The 19520-nt window shown below is 43.6% G+C and overlaps 4 protein-coding genes across 4 annotated transcripts; 2 read left to right on the top strand and 2 right to left on the bottom strand.

Annotated features, from left to right (window-relative positions):
* Nucleotides 1–1541: 1541 nt before the first annotated feature.
* LOC100839235 (CMP-sialic acid transporter 5) lies at nt 1542–8567 on the top strand. Its single transcript, XM_010237362.3, has 15 exons — nt 1542–2163; nt 2638–2754; nt 3128–3184; nt 3253–3330; nt 3440–3484; nt 3582–3641; nt 5342–5464; nt 5571–5645; nt 5841–5910; nt 6667–6774; nt 6881–7014; nt 7093–7169; nt 7310–7358; nt 7449–7513; nt 8210–8567. The coding sequence occupies exons 1-14, from the start codon at nt 1993–1995 to the stop codon at nt 7497–7499; spliced, it is 1215 nt and encodes a 404-aa protein (XP_010235664.1). The 5' UTR covers nt 1542–1992; the 3' UTR covers nt 7500–7513; nt 8210–8567.
* A 1800-nt stretch (nt 8568–10367) lies between these two features.
* Nucleotides 10368–12881, bottom strand: LOC100838617. Its single transcript, XM_003575260.4, has 4 exons — nt 12426–12881; nt 12228–12300; nt 10736–10822; nt 10368–10587 (listed from the first exon to the last, which is right to left on the bottom strand). Exons 1-4 carry the CDS (start codon nt 12864–12866, stop codon nt 10523–10525), a joined length of 666 nt encoding a protein of 221 aa, XP_003575308.2. The 5' UTR covers nt 12867–12881; the 3' UTR covers nt 10368–10522.
* Nucleotides 12882–12941: 60 nt separating this feature from the next.
* LOC100830838 (GDSL esterase/lipase At5g45910) lies at nt 12942–14343 on the top strand. Its single transcript, XM_003572649.2, has one exon. It carries the CDS (start codon nt 12954–12956, stop codon nt 14193–14195), a length of 1242 nt encoding a protein of 413 aa, XP_003572697.2. The 5' UTR covers nt 12942–12953; the 3' UTR covers nt 14196–14343.
* On the bottom strand, nt 14337–16079 carry LOC100838928 (ergosterol biosynthetic protein 28). Its single transcript, XM_003575261.3, has 3 exons — nt 15849–16079; nt 15501–15707; nt 14337–14676 (listed from the first exon to the last, which is right to left on the bottom strand). The coding sequence occupies exons 1-3, from the start codon at nt 15970–15972 to the stop codon at nt 14606–14608; spliced, it is 402 nt and encodes a 133-aa protein (XP_003575309.1). The 5' UTR covers nt 15973–16079; the 3' UTR covers nt 14337–14605.
* Nucleotides 16080–19520: the final 3441 nt, after the last annotated feature.

Raw genomic sequence — 19520 nt, 5'->3', positions numbered from 1 at the left:
GACGGTACTTAAAAACAAACGACCAACATTCAATGATTGTGGGTTTGGAGGCTTTGATCCCGAAGATACGAACCACACGATGACACGACTAAGATGTCACTTAGCATCATACCCAGCCCGGGGGGGGGGGGGTTGAGCATCTTACGACTAAGATGTCACTTAGCATCATGCCCAGCCCCGGGGGGGGGGGGGTTGAGCATCTTATCCAGACATCTTTAATCTTTAATTCTTTATGCTAGCTTCAATTTGTGAATTCATCTTGATAAATTTTTATTCATTGGTAGCTTTTGTTGAAATTTTATATATACACACATACATTTATTATTATTATTATTATTATTATTATTATTATTATTATTATTATTATTAAGGGCCGAAACCTAATTTCGCACCCGACCACCGAAATCTCAGGACCGGGCCTCGTTAGCATGGATATTTGTAAAATCTTGAAAACTGAGAAGTTAAGTACCGAGGAAAATAAACACAATTGTGGAGCGCTGAAGAGAGATGGAGAGAACAGAGGGAAATGATGCATTTGATTTCTAGAAGGAAAAAATGAGGGTTCAGTTGGTTTTCTTCTGAAATTGAGGCATATAAATGTGTTCGATGTAATCATTTAACAACCAAGAAGACGTAAATTGTGTATTCTTAACATGTCAAACCAAATTTCGGAACTTTAATGAAATTGATTGTGGATCTTTCTTAGGTTGAGATTTGAGGTCATACCTATGTAATGGGTTATGGCAATAGCTCTTTAACGATGACGATTAAGGAAAACCCATCAAAGGAGATGTAGTCCGGCCACAAGCTGTGAATAATTAAATATCATCATTTGGAACTAGTCGGGGTGTGAACTCCCTCATAGCTCAATCTCCTGGGTCCCGATGTTTCATGGTGTTAGAAGTGGAGGTTTGCTCTTTTTTGACATGAGTCTTCTCGGTTAATGCCCAGTCTATTGGATTAACCAATTTGGTGACTTACATCGTGGACCATGTACCATCCCCTCGTCACAAAGCATGGATCAAGATATGGTTTGGCCATACTTTTTCTCGCGAAGAGTAGCCATTGTATTTTGTCCTGTATCCATAAGACCATAACCTATATAAAAACCGATCCGACCATTCACTCCCACATGAATAAATTTAAGCAAAAATGGCTAGAACTTCTGTAGGAGTTATAGACTCAAGATTTCAGTCCGGACTTAAGGTTGAGGGATCGGGTTAGAGTACGAAGGGTATCATTAGTTCTTTTTTTAGCATAAGGGTATCATTAGTTCATTACCTTGTTATTCGGAAGAACCGTTCAGTCCGAACCCAAAAGGGCCTAGAAAAATCTCTCGTCAAGTGACTCGAAAAGACCTGTTCCTGTTCAGTCCGATCACGCTGCTAACAGTCCCCTCGACGATGCGTCAATCTTTATGTAACAGTGGAAGTAGTTTCCATTGTGATCCAAATTTCAATCCCCCCAAGCATTGAAAATTTAAGCGCACAAACCAGAAACAAATGGGAAAAAACGAGTAATATAAATACACAGGAACACCCGCCCTTGCTTTCGCGTCTCCTCCCTTGTCTCGGCTCTCGTCTCGCCTTCACACCTTTCTTCCCCACCCCTACTCCTGCCGGAACCCGTGATCCCGGCGCGAGCATCTCACGCGCACTTCACCTCGTATCACCGGATCCATCCTCCTTACGGTAGCTGGAGCTCCCGAGCTAGACCTAACCAAGCCGTGTCCGATCCACCGAGCTCGGTGTTGGCCAGGCCCAGATCTGCGAGATCGCCACCGACCGCGCCCCGCCTTCTCCGAGGTACAGTGGCCAAGCCGTACCCCTCAGATCCGCTCTTCCGTCCACTCATCCCCGATGCGTCGCTGTTGATTGGCTGAGCCGGTGTGGTGGCTCTAGTTATGATTTTGGGATCCCTGGGGCTCGGACGCCGCGGGTACTAAGCGGCATCTCGCCGGCGGTGTGGTCCTGAGGCAGCGGTCCGGGCGAGATGCAGCGGAACGGGGTGACGGAATGCACCGTGTGTCGTTCCCGGCTTGTGGTGCCGAGCCCCCGGAGCGTATCCAGGGCGTACGACAAGCACCACAACAAGATATCGTCCAAGTTCCGCGCGCTCAAATTCCTCCTCGTCGTTGGCGACTGCATGCTCGTCGGTCTGCAGGTGTGATTCCATCTTTTTTTTAACTAGTCATACTACCAGTACTACTCTGCGCTCCACGTTCGATCCATCACGCCCAAATACTTCTAATTCACACTAACAAGGAGTGCCTAGCTAGGTGCTAGACTAATCATTAATGAAGCATGTATACATACGTATCTTTCATGCATTGGTTGGCTCAACATTGGGAACCAAAGTTACATAAATTTTGCTGTTTCCAAGGCAAATGGGTTTACAATCTGAAAATTTGGGATTCTTGAGATAGGCCTTATAAACTGAAAAGGAGGGAGTACTTTACAATGAGCAAGTGAAATTCACTTGGTTGATTCTTTGTTATAGTCTTATATGCATGTATCTGGTAATAAGCAGCTTGTTACTTTTTTAAACAATCGATTAACTTTCTGATAGAGATTATGGAAGTACAGCTGTGTTAATGATCAGTTTTCTGTACGCTCACAACTTCTTTTTTCTATGCAGCCCATCCTAGTGTTCATGTCAAAAGTCGATGGGAAGTTTCAGTTCAGCCCCATCAGTGTTAACTTTTTGACAGAGGTCGCAAAAGTTTTCTTTGCTATCGTCATGCTAATTATTCAGGTTTGTTCTTCATGCCAGTGTGTTTCTGTTGTGCACTTGTACCCAACAATGATGAATCACTTAAAGTTTGTGCTAGCTCTTGCCTGCTGTAACATGTCTTACATAATGTATGTAGTTTCTGTATGTTCAGATACTTTGGAAATTTGTGCAGTATCCCTCAAAAGCCTGGATTTTCACAATGCATTATAGATGCTTAGCCACATATTTCTTTTTGTCATGACTTATCTATATATTTTGTTATGTTTTTACTCTGTGGTTGTATCACTCGATATAGCTTTGAGATCAACAAAAGCTTCCATTTTCGAAAAATATATTTTGTTATGTTTTTTTACTTCGTACTGACCTCTTCGACGTTGTTGTACTGATGTGACAGTCTCGAAAGCAAAAGGTTGGGGAAAAGCCACTTCTGGCACGTTCAACCTTTGTACAGGTGATTTATCTTGCCACAAGATGATACAGTTTACATCGCACTTGTGTTAATTCAATCTTCTTTTGTAGGCAGCCCGTAACAATGTGCTCCTAGCTGTTCCTGCACTTCTATATGCCATCAACAATTACCTTAAATTTATCATGCAGGTAAATTTCATTGGATTTAGAGGCAGTCTTACACAGTTATGTATATTGCCATGTGATATTGACAATTTGACATACTGTTATAATCTGACACATTGAGCGGATTTTGCAGTTGTACTTCAATCCTTCAACTGTGAAAATGCTAAGCAACCTAAAGGTACACTTTTCTTGTCTACACAAATGTCATTCTTTAGTTAGTATTAGTGTGTATGCACACACATATATCACAAATTTTATGGTTCAAACTTCTCTAGGTACTGGTCATAGCTGTTCTGCTGAAATTTATAATGAGGAGGAGATTCTCTGTAATTCAGGTAAGACTGAAATTTACATTGCCTTGCAGCTATTTCAACATTTTGGTTGCGATTTGAGGATAGAGTTTAGTAATTCTTCTACGATTTTAGTCTATCTATCCGTCTAGTGCTACAACAAGGATGTACTTTAAGGATTACTGGTTTAGGCTTACCTGCCTAGTTTTTTTTTTTTTACATATTCTCTTACCTAATCATATTAGGAATGCTGCAAGCACAGATTAATGTACTGAGATTATTAGTTTGTTAGTACCGTTAGTATTTCAGTTATTAGGGTGTGGCCAGAACATTGTTTAGGCGCTGAGGGGATCTTATGTAGTAGTCACTGCTGTCTTGTGGCATCCAAGGCATCAGTGGGGCATGATATCACATTACTGTGAGGTAAGGCGGGCAACAAAGATGCTCTTAGCGGGAGAGTAAGAGAAGAGAGCAGTGCAATCATTCAAGAGAGGATGTTGCTAAGAAAAAAAATGAGAGTCATTAAAATGAATGACGGGTGTTGGCATGTCGATCTTGGGTTGTGGGAACTGTGAAGCAGATCTCATGCTGAGGCCATCTATTTATCGTCTCCACTGGCTTGCTGCCGTGGAGCCAATGCCACTGCCACCAAATCCTGGCTTGTCACCGCTGAATATGGCTGCAGATCCCCACTGCCGCTGCTACCACTGGTTGCACCATGTTCAGGGCTGCTGATCCTTGAACAGCGAGGGTGAACATCGGTGGCAGTGGCTGGTATTGCCTCTTACCCCCTAGCTTGCCTTTGTTCTGGCAGCGGCATGATTTGCAGCTGGCTCTCCGGGGCACACAGAGCTGGGGTGAGGTGGTTTAAGTTATTGGGCTCTAACTGCCATTTACCCTTTACTGTTTTATTTGCCACACTGTTTTCTCTTCTAATTCTTGCTATAGAAAACCGGGATGTAAGTATGGTGTCGCCCCATTGCACGCCTTTGGCGCCTGGTAGGTGCTATGATGGCCGTGCATCTAGCTTTTTACCACCATAATAACTATGATTAGTGCAGCTTTGCTTTAATTTATAGTAAAGTAGTTTACAAGGAAGTAATTTGCATCCTTTGGGAATTGTGCTGTATTGCAAGTAAGTCATCAGAATACTGGTCAGGTAACAGGCAGTGCCTTGCTAGAATTGATATATGCTCTCAGCCTAGCATGATAGCCGTGGTGGTTGATGTGGATGATTAATTCTAGCAACGCTATCATGCTAGGCTGAGAGCATATATCAGCACAGCCTCTAGCTTTATCACTATCATTAGTGCAAGTTTGATTTATTTGGTGGTGGCCAAGTAGTTTACAAGAAAGTGTTTTGCATCCGAAATGTTCTCAAACATTATCAGTGGAAAGCTCTGGATCCTCTGCCTACTGTTTTAGCTTCAGCCTCCTTTGGGAATGTGATGTATTTCAAATAAAGCAGAACATCTCTTCGGTACAAGGCTACAGGCTGTGCGGCTGTGCCTTGCTAGAATTGACATTTCCTCTCATGATAGCCATGGTAATCAATGTGGATGATTTATTGGCTGAAGCCATGAATTTCTTACAAATGGCTGAGAACTGATGGTGGCCTGTGCATAAAATTAAGCATTATGGCTGGCTAATGAGAAAAGCACATGGAAAGTGCCTTTTTGCAAATGCTCTTCCGACTCTCAGCTATCTTAATTTTTCTCATGCTCTTGTATTTCAAATGTTGGCAGTGGGAAGCTCTTGCTCTATTGCTTATTGGGATTAGCATCAATCAACTTCGGACTGCGCCTGTAGGCAATACAGCATTTGGACTTCCTATCACTGCTATTGCATACATATATACACTGGTTTTTGTAAGTTCTTCTGCCAGGCTATCCGGTCACTTAATTTTGTCTCTGCTCTTTCACTTTTTTGTAAACTCTCAACAAGCTTATAAGCCAGTTGAAACATGAATTGTAGGTAACTGTTCCATCACTGGCTTCTGTCTACAACGAGTATGCCATGAAAAGCCAAGATACTAGTATTTATCTTCAGGTAACTTTCTTAAAAATTAAATACATTCTGTTTGGAATTATCAGATTAACTGTCATTCTTCTATTCAAGTATGTACTTATTCTAAAGTAGTTCTCTTTTAGTTTTCCAAGCTTGTGTTGTAGACATGACCTCATTCTTTTCATCTCTGCAATTTGTTATCCTTTATTTACTTAATTATTTTGATATAATTTGCAGAATTTGTTTCTGTATGGTTACGGTGCAATATTCAACTTCCTTGGCATCCTTGGGACAGCCATATTCCAAGGTATGCAACTTGGTGAAAGCCCAACCCCAATTCTCCTATGCTACGCACTTAACTTTACTACAGGCGTGGAGTTTATATATGATAATATTACTATCACCCATAGTACTTTTGTAGTTGTGCGGTCATTTTTTTTTTTTGAGGGAAAACGTTACTTTATTGATCACGGCATATCATAATACAAAGTCTCCTGGATACAATCCGGGGTAGCAAACCTGAAAACAGAAGATACAAACTCCTCCGCAGAGCGAGCTAACACATGTGCAGCTAAATTACAAGAACGGAAAACATGCATAAAACGCACAGAAGTGCGAGTGGACGCCAAGGAGAAGATGTCCTGAACCACCACTCCAACACTGCTACGATCCTGCTTCAATGAGTCCAGACGTTGTACCAGAGATAGGCAGTCTGACACGACAATAAGCTTCCCATATCCCTCCTCCTCCACAGCAAGAGCAAGAGCACGCCGCATTAGGGATGGGAGTTGGGTGATAACTCATTCGTATGAGCTTATAAAATGGAGAGACTTCTTGGCTAGCTTTATGTACAATTATTAATTAGTAAACCTTGAGCCCAGCTATGATATATGGGTATGCATCTTTGTTGAGTGGCCACTGTCAGATTCCGGAACAGAAATGATAGCCATGTTTTTATGATGCGATGTTCAAAGCATTTTTTTCGTGAAATGGCATAATGTATCTTGTATATTGGTAATCACAACACATGTTTCTGATGTAACCATGTCCTATATTTTTGCAGGGCCAGAGAACTTTAATATCCTTCAAGGGCATTCAAGGGCTACATTGTTTCTCATATGCAACAATGCTGCACAAGGCGTTCTTTCTTCATTCTTCTTCAAGTATGCAGGTAATTGTTCCAACTGCCAATCTTTCTTTTGCCTAAACACTATGATTCATTCTGTCTATGCTTCTGCATGATTCTTCGTTAAGTAATGAAATGAAATTACTTGCAGACACAATTTTGAAGAAGTATTCGTCAACTGTTGCCACAATTTTCACTGGTCTAGCCTCTGCTGCTTTTCTGGGACATACCTTAACTATTAACTTTCTCCTGGGCATATCAGTGGTGTTTATTTCAATGCACCAGGTAGCTTTGCATGTTTTTTTAATTTCATTGAGTCAACCTTGTTCCTCTTCCATCTGTGTAACTGCTATTTGTTCTCAGTTCTTCTCACCACTAGCTAAAGTCAAAGACGACAAACCAGGTGAAATATTGGAGTTGGAAAATACACAGAATCATCGGTAAGTTTTATCCTTTCAAACGGCCAGAGTATAAATTTTGATATGTTTCTGTCTTGACATGTATTGAATACTTGATTCCCTGTTATGCAAACTGTATGTTAGTAAACTGGTTTTCAAGTATTTATTGACTGTTATGACAGGTCATCTGAATCTTCTTTTGTAAATATGACTGCTGGTGCTGCTGATGATGTAAGCTACCTTTTTTTGTCCTAAAAAATAGAAATGCCATTCCATTTTAGACATTTACATCTTAAGTTGTACTTGCATATTTGATTTCAGGCTAGCCATCGGATTGGTACTGATGAAAGGCAACCACTGTTGCCAACGTGAAATATATTTTTAAGGTATGCATGGCTTGTTTTCACCAGACTTGAATTTCTGTAGCACCGTTGCTTGTTTTACATGGTTCTCCAGAAAGTAGCAGAGAGTACACACTACACATGGCTTCGTTCCCTCTTATTTTATGTTTCTGATATTTAGATATCTTAGACTAATCTGTGAACAAATAAACATGTCTTGTTGCCTAAAAACTATCTCCATCATAACTAACGAAATAAAAACCTACTACTCATGCATGCCTTTCAAGTTCTATTTTCACCAAAGAGAAAATTCACTATTTTGTGGCCTATCTATACATTAGAAAAGAAATTCACTTATCATGGTCTAGAAAGCAAAAGAAATAATCGGTATCATAATATAATATTTGTATCAAATATGTGAGTCCACACCTTACTTGAGTGCTTGTGTCGATGATAGCTATATTCATTTGTGGACATTGTTGGACAAATATCCGTATCATAATATAATATTTGTATCAAATGGGAGTCACCTGATCCAACCAGGATTTCTCATTTCTCTCAGAGGTACACCTCAAGATTTAAATTATCAAATGGGAGTATTTGTTTCTAAGAAAGGAAACTGCAAAAGTAACCTAGCCTTGCATTGGTTTTATCTGTATCTCACTAATCCAGAATCTGAGTTTCTGGAAATGTCAATTTGCTAAATATTCTGACTAGAACTTCTTTCTTATGTTTGTGCAGGTAGGATAGGAGACAATTCTTTTTTGCCGTGTTTCCTACAGTTGGGGACAGCAGATTTTGTGTAGTGCTGCGAGTAAAATAAACTATGTACACTGTAAAGGCAAAGAAAGAAGCTACGAATGTGTTTTCCCTTTCGATTACAATTTTTCGGAGGGGGTGTTGTTGGGGTGGCAGTGGCACAGCATAATCCGGATAGACAAATATAATTCCATAGGGAGTCCCCAATATTATACATAGATTTTCATTTCCTTTTTCTTTTCTGAACCTGTATACTACACGATCAATGATGTATTCTTTTTGTTGCTGAATATTTGAGCCACCGATTACTATTATACAATATGTTGCTTGGTTTTCCTGCCGTGTTCAGTGATCAGCTGAGTTTTTTTGCATTGCTTACAATATGTGAGGTGCTAGTGCGGTTAAAACCTATCTGTACTTCCAGTATCAGTATGGCAGGTCTACCTCCGGGTGCTAGGGCTTATGGTATGGTGAGTGGTGTCTGATACCAAATCTATTATACTAGTATCTATCTAGACAAAGCTGTGACATGTAATATGGATCAGATGGGGTAGAAAATTATGTTATGCATTTTGCATCGGGAATAACAAGAGGGACAGAATTACACCGTCATATTAAACCATCCGATGCTTAATTTTATCGAAATGAAGCCGAGAAATACTTGTTAGTACTGATCCCACATGCTGACAGGCGAGAACGGAGACTAACTTGGACATCCAGCGCTTGCTTTAGTCGCTACTGTCAGTTATCTCTTTCGAACTTGCATCCGTATAAAGGTGGAACATGCACCCGAATGTGAGAAAAAGTTTACCATTCCTTGAATTTTTTTACATGCATAGCAGATTCTAAGTCATGGAATACCTGTGGATTGCGCCAAAGAACATTTGATTTGGCACTCGAGGCAATCAGCACGGTGGTCCAGTATCAAAGGAAGACCCATCCTTGTCTGATTCCTGTTGTCCACGACCTTTGTCCAGAAATGCCCAATCTATGATGGCCCAAGCTGTAATCAAACTTGCTCATACTTTCCGTCGCTATGGCATGCATGAAATCAGTTGGGATTAATTTATCTACTGTACCATCCATGTCAATGGCATTCTATAGAACCACCTCGGAGAGAACCTCATGCGTACAGTGTGAGTTTTCTACGTATATAAATAGGCTCCCTCCAGGATCAGCAAAGATCACCAGGAGCTCTATTTTGTAAACTTATGATGTTTTACATTTTTGTTGCAACTGAACTGCAACTAGATGGGAGGAGCTCAGAGGTTACTATAGGAGGAAGGCAATGAGATTTTGGAGAAAACCTGATGCATTTGTCAAACTCGACTATTTGCTTCACGATTCATGGTTGGGAAAATCTTCAGCAGCAGCTTTAGCCTCTTATTGCGGTGTGGAACATTTGTGTTCCCATTTCTAAATGTCAGTTTATGTTTGGAATTGGTTTGATTTTTTCTTTACAGCTTAGTCAAATAAGCTTGAAAAAATAAATCAGAGAAGGGAGAGTTTTCAGATCTGTCCAATTTGTTGCTTGGAAAAAGATTTTAGAGAAGGGAGAGTTTTAAGATCTCTCCAATTTGTTGCTTTTGAGATCTTTCCAATTTGTTCTCCAGACGAGAAATCAATGAAGAAATCATCTCTCTAGTTTGTTGAGACATCAGAGAATGCGATCAGAGAATGCGTTGATGTTCTTGTTTTGTGTTTTGAGTTTGTTTTGGAGAAACTGTAAGAAATCAGAAATCGGAGGGATTAGAGTTTGTCGTGGAGAAATTGAAAGAAATCAGAGAAGGGACTGTTGTTTGTCATTGAGTTTGTTAAGAGAAAATTTACGAGATCGTGATCTCTTTCAATTTATTTCTGATTTATCTGTCATGGAGAGATTCCAATTTATTTGTCACGGAGAGATTTGGTTCAATTCCTGCATGATGCACACTTCCATAAGTCTATTGGAACTGGCACTCTATCCATGGAATCTCATCCATACATAACGAAATGGTATGGTATATACCATAACATGCGAACAATAAGAACTTGAATTCTTATTCATACTTGACCTACAAGCATAGGAGGGAAAGTTGATTTATGGATGGAATCAGATTGGTTAGTCTTCAAGGATCGCAGGATAATGGCAAACCAAACCAAACCAAACCAAATCAAGAGCTTTGAATGGCAAACCAAACCGAATCAGGCATTCAACAACTTTAAAACCATGTCTGAAATCCATACAATCACTCCAAGAGTACAAGTGTCTGGTCCTCGCTGGTGCCCTACAAATGCTCATATTGCAAGTGCCAGTCATTCTACCATGGCATCAGCTTTTTCCTTCGTTGGCTGCTTGGCATTTTTGGCCTTATTTCTACCTGCGGGTGAATCAGCAAAGCTCCAGTGAATCTTTCAATCGTACAAGTGTTGAGCAGAAGTGAACAACTCGGTCAATTCCAAGTTAGAAAATAGGGGCAACATGTTGGTGTTGCTGTATCAGCTTGCTTGAACATCAGAATAACTAACCTTTGCCTTTTAATCTTTTGATCTGTATCCTTGAGTTCTTCACATTGAACTTCATCTGGGACTTGTCCTTTGCAGTTTCCAAAGATGCTGTTTGCAAAAACACAAAAGTAAGCAATAGCACCATAGTGATGACCAGATATATGTTTACAGAAGTAACGGCAGTGCAAAGAGTAACAAGGTGACTAGCTTAAGCAGCCTTAACATGAGGTCACTGGTCTTCCAAAGAAAAAAACATGAGGTCACTGAAGCTATAAGAAAGAGGCAAATGACACTGCATATAAAACTAGTGATTTGAAAAATTTCACACCCATTTGGCCACTGCATTAATTAGACCACAAACATAGATGGCCGCCTTTCAATCACTAATCCAGCCATCATATTGAAGTACAACCCTTTTTTGCTTGTAGCTCACACAAACAAAAAAAGACATGCATAATTCATGAAATCAAGAAACGACCAGCGATAAGTTTTTCTCTTCTATGGGAAAAGTATGATCTTTCCAGCATTAGCTTAACAAATGTGAGGTGTGATGATACAGAGCACTAATGTTTTAGAAATAGAAGGTTAACGACAGGATTTAACCGAAAGAGCAAATGCCAATTGTACTACACCAATTGGCATAGACTGCTACATAACCACATAGCACCGCAGCACTCCAGAATATTTAGACCTTTAAGAGGTGTTTAGATTGGTTTGTGTTATTCTGAAAAATCACATCTTAGATTATCTTTTTTGCTTATTTTTCATGTGTGTATACAGCCAGTGCTCCAGGAAAAAGGATATGAATACAGACGAATTGCTTGGAAACTTATTTTGTCACAAAAACTAATGCACTCTTTGATATGCAAAAATAACTGACCGAGATACAAACAGTCAAACACTTCATCATCAGGTTAACTTAGAAATGAACATAGATCACTCCCGAGTCCCAACATGCCACCCTAAGCCCAAACTTCCTCATCTGCAACACTAAATTTTGAAGTGGACACCAACTGTTTCAACTTACATTTATCAATGCATCATTGGCTTTTTCCCTCAGTAGCTATCTGGCCTCCACCCAAAGGAGGGGGAAACTGACCAACTGACCATAATTGTGTCAGTCCAATCAGATCTTGAAATATCCAAGTGAACATCCAAAACAATATCACAGGAAGCATCAGCAAGATAGCCAACACTACACTACAATAGCATGTCAAACATATTTGCTAAACATCAGAGCATAAAGTAAACATTCCAATTGAACCCAACAGAAAGGTACTGCGCACTGCCCACAGCCAACTAATAACCAACAGAAAACTACCGCCCCGAACTAACTAAGAAATTCCAGCTAACTTAAATCACCAAGGACCATCAAGCAATGCAACACAAAAGCTGTACGACCAATGGCAATGACCCCTAACTCTTAAAACCTCCAATCTGGGGCAATCCTCACAAATCTCAATACACCGAACTATCCAGCTCGAAGAATCAAGCAAAGCAAGGGTCTTCGTACCTTCAGCAGACGCCATCTCCACGTCGCCCATGTTATTCTCCAGCGCTTTAACCATCACAGCCTCCTTCTGGTCCTGCACCGCCAGAACCACGTCCCACAAGACAAGCATAAGAAATCCATCCGGAAAACCACTATGAGGGGAAAGGAAATCTCCATCAGGAAAATCACTACGAGGGGAAAGGAAATCGAACGACCTACCCGGTTGTGGCGGCGCAGGAGCTTGCGCTTGCGCTTGCCCGACATGGAGACTGGCGCGTTGCGGTGCTTGAGCTTGCCGGAGTTGGGATCCCCATGGGCTTGGCGCTTGCGGTCCTGGTTGAACTCGCGCTTGTTCTTCTGGACCACGTTGTACTTGGCCATGGCGGCGGGCGGGTGGGTTTTGGCCGCCGCGGAGGAGGAGGAGGGGAGAGGAAGCCCAACGAACCCTTCTGCTCCGGCCTTTAACCCTTCCCAGTAACCTGGAGATTCGTGCAAATACCACGTGGCGGCACGGCAAGGTCGGTTTCTCCGCCACTTGACGATGCGTGCCACACGGTGCTTCTGCTCTTTGACTTTTCCATGGTTCCCAGACTCGGAGACTCCCAGGTTTGACTCCAGTGTCGATTCGGATTTCAAGTCCGATTGGAGAGCGAGGTACATAGCTCATGGCCGGATCCATATATAGAGGCGCCAGGTCTCGCAGGGTTCTCCTCAACACCAAACAGATCAAACCCACAAGGCGAAAGCATGAGACCGCGGGTGACAGCGAACATGGCGAACACGGCGACTATCATCGCCTGCATCGTAGTGGCTCTTTACCTCGTCAGCCCTTGCCAGGCGAGGCCGCTTCCGCAACCGCCGGCGCCGTCGCCAAATCAGGGAATCGTGGACGGCATCACGGCGATCTTCAACTTCGGGGACTCCATATCCGACACCGGGAACTTCATCCGAGAAGGCGCCGTCGGCATGATGCGGCACACAGGGGTGCTTCCCTACGGCTCCGCCATCGCCGACGGCGCCACGGGCCGCTGCTCCGACGGATACCTCATGATCGACAACCTCGCCAAGGACCTCGGACTGCCGCTTCTCAAGCCTTACCTCGACAAGGGCGCTGACTTCACGCACGGCGTCAACTTCGCCGTCACCGGCTCCACCGCTCTCACCACGGCGGCTCTCGCAAGGAGAGGGATCACCGTGCCCCACACCAACAGCTCCCTCGACGTCCAGCTCAAATGGTTCAAGGACTTCATGGCCGCCACCACCAAGTCCCCCCAAGAGATCCGCGACAAGCTGGGCAGCTCCCTGGTCCTGATGGGGGAGATCGGCGGGAACGACTACAACTACGCCTTCGTCACCAACAAGCCGGCGGCGGCGGCCGAGGGCAGCATCTACAACGCGATCCGCACGACGGTCGGGGCCGTGGAGGCGATGGCGCTCGTCCCGGAGGTGGTGCAGTCCGTGCTGGACGCGGCCAGGGAGCTGCTCGAGATGGGCGCCACGCGGATGGTGATCCCGGGCAACTTCCCCGTCGGGTGCGTGCCGAGCTACCTGAGCGCCGTGGACGAGAAAGACCCGGCGGCGTACGACGGCAACGGCTGCCTCATCGGGCTAAACTTCTTCGCGCAGATGCACAACGTGGCGCTGCAGCGGGGGATCCGGGAGCTGCGCGGGGCGTACCCCGACGCCACCATCTCCTACGCCGATTACTTCTCGGCCTACGTGCGGTTGCTCCGGGACGCGGGCAGGATGGGGTTTGATTCGGCGGCCGCAACCAAGGCGTGCTGCGGCGTGGGGCGAGGCGCGTACAACGTTGATATGGATAGGATGTGCGGCGCGCCGGGGACGACGGTGTGCGCGAGGCCGAACGAGTACGTCAGCTGGGACGGTGTCCACCTCACGCAGCATGCGTACAAAGTTTTGAGCGACCTGCTCTACCATGGAGGCCTCGCGTCTCCTGCGCCTGTCAACTTCACAGAGACAAGGCAGTAGTGTAGTTTTTTTTTAGTTTTTTTTTTACCACAGGCAGTAGTGTAACTTAGGCGGAAGATCTTGTACTTTTTTCGTTTTGCCTTTTTTCTACGGTTGTTAATTTAGTTACGGAGTATGTACGAATAATTAATTGAGCATTTGTGGTTAATTGAGGGAGTTCACCCCAAAATTGATTATTTATCGTGAAGGATAACGAGACGTACATGCTTCTTGAACTAAAAAACTAAAGAAATGGGCATAGATAACATTTCCCCAACTAAAAAAAAAGCAGAACAGTGTTGGTCCGTTGGTATGAGATGAAAGAGGTTACATGACAATCACAGTACATGGGATTTGCAGCGGAGGTGATTTATTCAGTGGCAATGGTACAATGCTCAACTAATTGACGAGGACGGAACACGCGAGCAAGCTTAGGATAGCTTGACAGCACGGCGGCCAGGAGCATTCCTCCAATGGATCAGCATCGACACGATCGACGGGACTGCGTGCATAAGGAGAGAATGAAATATTCATTATCCATTAGCTGGTCTGGAGCTTGAATCGAGTCCAGGTGCTAGGATGTAATCCTCCGATCAATATTAATTGTCGAAAAATTACATGTATCTAGACGTTTCATTATCCATTATCTGGTCTTGAGCAGGAAAAGACATGAATCAATATTAATTGTCGAAATTATACGTGTATCTAAATGTTTTTTAGCACAGACACATCTATATTTGGACAAATTTAAGACAACTAATATGAATCGGAGGAAGCACCCTTGTAATCAAGAGCATGATTTTGTTACCCCGTAGCTTATTGAGATTGACAATTATGTCACCCCGGCTGGTTACTCATATTCGGTTTTTTCTTCAACTCATGCACTTGAGTGACGTTTGTAGTTTGTGAGAGGGGCATTTCAAACTTGTCAGTCAGTGCTCTCTCCATCCCACAGTAAGTATGAAGCACACATGTGTCTCAAGATCACAAATTTAACTAACAAAATAGTATATATTATATTTTTTTTAAATATATCGTTAGATTCGTAGTCAAAGAAAATTTATAATAATATTTTTTACAACATAATTTATATTTGGGTTTATATTTTGATAATTAAATTGATGATCTTAGGATGCGTGCGTGGCTCTTATAGTGGGGTAGAGGGAGTAGCTTAATTTCTATATCTCTCGCAAGAAAAGAAGATAGGCTAACTTTCTGTTTCAGGCTCTGTTTTTTAGAGGAAGCCATATTCAGGAGGAGTGAGTAGAGTACCCATCTATAGTTTACGTCTTAATTAATCAGGACACGTATCCATCAGTTTGTTACCTGCAAAGAATCCGAGCGTTCCGAGGCTGGCCGCGGTGATGGTACGGTACACCAGGTACTCGACGACGAGATGTCCATACGCGTAGACGAAGGACAAGAAAGTAACCGCGCAGAGCGGCTTGTTCTGCAGGTTGAAGGCGCACAGGAAGCAGAGGGTGCACGACAGAAGCGTCCACGCACCGACGGTGCGCCCGTGCACATCGGTCACTGCACGCACCACACGGTGCATATACTTTGCTAATTTAGTTGAGTCTATGTATGCATATACGGGGAGATCGATCGGGGAAAAGAGCGAGAGCCGAGAGGATGACTGAGCCGCTCGTGCGCCGCATGCATTTGCATATATACCGTGCGTGTTGGAGTAGGCGGTGGCGCGGACAGCCCGGGCGTCGAAGAAGCCGGACCAGGCGAAGCCGAGGCGGACGGCGCCGACCAACACGAGCCACCACCCGAGCGCCGGCAGCGCGGCCATGCCTCTCACGTACGGCGCGCCACAGACGGAGGTGTGAGCGTGACGAGATCCGAGCGAGCGAGCTAGCTAGAGCCTAGAGCGCGCGGGGGGAATGATCATCGACGTTCCTGGTGATCCCCTCAAATATGTCGAGATCGTGGCTCCTCATCTGCTGGAACAGTAGAGCCTCTCAGGAACGTCTAACTAACACCGCTGCACGTGTAAGTGTAACTAATTTTTGTTTAAGGTACACGATCGATTTGCATTCCTCTTAAGATTCCAACAGTGCATAATTAACGGTTGAGTGTACCCAGTGTAGTGTACGACGTACGGTTGTTGCCCGTCATCGATCGATCGGCGGTCGAGACCGTGGCGCATGTTTCACGCCTCAATTGCAGCGATAGATCCGAAGAAATTCACGGGTGCAAGACACAACCGGCGACGTCGTGGCCGCGCGCGTGCAAGACACAATCGGAGACGCGCGCGGTTCACCAAACAAAGCGTTTCCGTGCGGCTCTCGTACGTCCTGAGAAATTTCTGGGGGAGGTCGTACGACATATATAATCCACATGGTGGGACTGAAATATCAGAGTATTTGGTGAAAAATTCCCCAAAACCAAATATCCTGAAATACACTTTCCAAAAAATACACTACAATCCATTTTTCCAAATGTGTTGTTCGATAGACAGGGAATTAATCACTTCATCACAAAATCTTACACGACAATACAATAAAACTCTAATCACCTCATCACAAAATCTACATACAAACATGGCCACAAATAGCCGAATCTATTATGAGAAGGTCAGAAAAAGGAGTTGGGGAGAAGATCAGGCCCAGGAAAAGCAGCAGCAGGAGAAAATTGGCTTCAGGCTTCTTCAAGTGAAGAAGGTACAGTACCTTAGGATTTCAAGTATATGTTGGCTGTGCGCATAGATCAATACAGAGGCCAGGGGTATTTTCTCCTTTTAGAAAAAAAATATGTTACTGAGTGAATAACTGAGTTCTCACTTGCTTGTGTTCGGTTACAGTCACCAAAATAGAACACTGAAAATTGAGCCTACGAGTGAACCAGGATGCAGATTGGTTTTCTGCCGCGGCAAAAATCTGCATCTACCGTTCTTCTACCTCCGGCTGCTGCTGCTTCTCTCTCTCTCTCTCGATCTCTCCTTGGCAACAAACGAACAAATTGAGCCTATGATTTGGGGGTCGGCATGCCGCTCATAGGCCCGACGTTTTCTCCTGCTTTCCCTTTCTCTCATCGCGCTCGTCGTTATCCAGCTTCGCCCCCGCGAGAGCTCGATGCGCCGCTACTGACTCGTCGGCGTCGCTCGAGGATGCGCCGGACGCCGTGGAGTCGGTGGCCGCCGGGAGTCGGGGCCTGCCGCTGAGCTCCCCCAGGACCGGTCTTCGCCGCCGTGGAGCGCCACGGGATCGATTCCGCTGCTGCAAGTCGACCACGAGGAGTGTGTCTGGGGTTTTTTACAGGCTCACACGAGTGGATACCGGGCTGCCAAACGGGCTGTTACGTGGATCCGAGAGTATAATACTGGGCCATTAATTTACACAGGTTTTTAGCTAAATACCAGCTGCCAAACGAGGTGTTAGGGCTTGTTTTTAGTGTTTTTGGAGGTGTTTTCTAGGGTATTATACAGTTCAAATTGAAAAACACTAGAAATCACAAATGGTTGTTTGGTAGGAAGAAATTATCCCTGGTTTTCCCCACAAAACACTCCATTTTTTTACCAAATTAAAACAATTCTCATACTAGTGTTTAAAAAAACCCCTCAAATATCAAAACACTAGTGAATAAAAAAATACACTAACATCAAATAAGTCCTTATAGGTATTTTCCTTTCCTCTAGTAGCCGAGCAACTAGAAGTCCAGCATGATGACATCTTGGCAAAGTTTACTATAATTTGGCCAACAACCACTAAAGGGGGCTCGAGCATGGTGTTGTTTTCTTCGCAGAGAACACAATGGGGCTTTTTTTCCTTCAGGTGAGTCACAGGTGACTTTGGGACATAAACCTTCATCATGATCATCATCTCCATCTCCAATAATCTCATAACCTTTATCATTAAAATCTGTCTCAACTTGTTGCTGCCTTGCAACTTAATTTTACAGCCCGGATTTTGGCAAACCCACTGGCTTATCACGTGAAGGGAAAATGGGTGGCAAGGGTTTTTTTGCCAAACAAAAAACATCCTGCACAAGCCCTTTTCCATCACATCATCTTACGTGCACGCAATTCGTCCGACGTGGCCACTTAACTAGGTCATTTGGTCTAATAGTGAGCAAAAGATACAAGTTTAGGCTAAGGAATCAAGGATTTTGCGAGTTGTTTGACAAAAATGAGCACACACTACAAGTTGTACCTCAGGTGCAATTACTCTAAAATCTCCTAATGGCATATTATTTCCAACTTTAGATAACATAAAAGATCCTCAATAGATAATGACCGGCTCTGTCATCATGGATCACCTTATTTGGTTGGTACTAGTGGCGTATCCTGCCGGTGTTTGTCCTACACCTAATATTGAAAACCTGGATCCGCCCCTGGTTGGAATATAAGAAGAGTAGTAAGCAAGTACTCCCTTTCTAAATGTAAGAAATTTCAGTTTTGCGTAAGTCAAACTTCTTAATCTTTGTCCTAAATCAAACTTTTTAAAATTTTGTAGAAAAATATATCAACCTCTAGAATATCAAATATACTTGTTATTAAAATATATGATGATGAATTTAATAGTCATAAATGTTGATAATTTTTTCTATAAATTTGATAAAAGTTTAAGAAGTTGGCTTACGCAAAACTGAAACTTCTTACATTTAGAAGGGGAGTACTTGTTTGCTACTCTACCACAGCAGAACTGTTGTTTTGAAGACCGAAACTGAAATAAGAAGTTTGGCCAGTGAACACTCATCAATTCTCGGAGCTCAGATTCAAAAGAAGTCGCAAGGGCGAGGCATGCGAGTTAAGTTCTTCTCCCACATGGATCGTTGCCTTGGACCGACCCTAGTCCGCATGACAACCTCTTTCTTTTCACGTGTTGATATCCACAAGGAAAAACAGAACCAGAGGACGACCCAACACGCACGTTCTCTTGGCCTTCAACATGTGGTTTGACGATTAGAACTGGCGCTTACCCGAGCTACTCTCTCCGTCGTGGCACAGGATTCACGACGAATAAGCACGGACAATTACCCGACTACAGGCAAACATTCCAAATCATGCTCAGAATTAAGAACTGTCGAGACGGGAAGAACTAGAACTCGAAGGACAACGCCGTTTGCAGCAGGATTCATGAAGTTTCTTTCCGGCGGCAACAACGTCAATCACACGATTTTTCTGGTCCATACACTTCCTCAAAGGAAACAGAAAATGGATAATATAGGGAGCAGAGCAGACTGCAGAGCAGCGGTACATGACAGCACGGCAGTAGTAAATAAACAGAAACTCGAGACCTGAGAAAGATCGAGTAAAACGCACAAGAATAACGAATTCTTGCGGACACGATAAAATCATGGCGGGGAGCGGCCGGAACTCCACTTCCACATTTCCGACCC

This window comes from Brachypodium distachyon, chromosome 3 (genome assembly GCF_000005505.3).
Source record: "Brachypodium distachyon strain Bd21 chromosome 3, Brachypodium_distachyon_v3.0, whole genome shotgun sequence".
Classification (NCBI taxonomy): domain Eukaryota; kingdom Viridiplantae; phylum Streptophyta; class Magnoliopsida; order Poales; family Poaceae; genus Brachypodium; species Brachypodium distachyon.
This window is presented reverse-complemented; position numbering and strand designations above follow the sequence as displayed.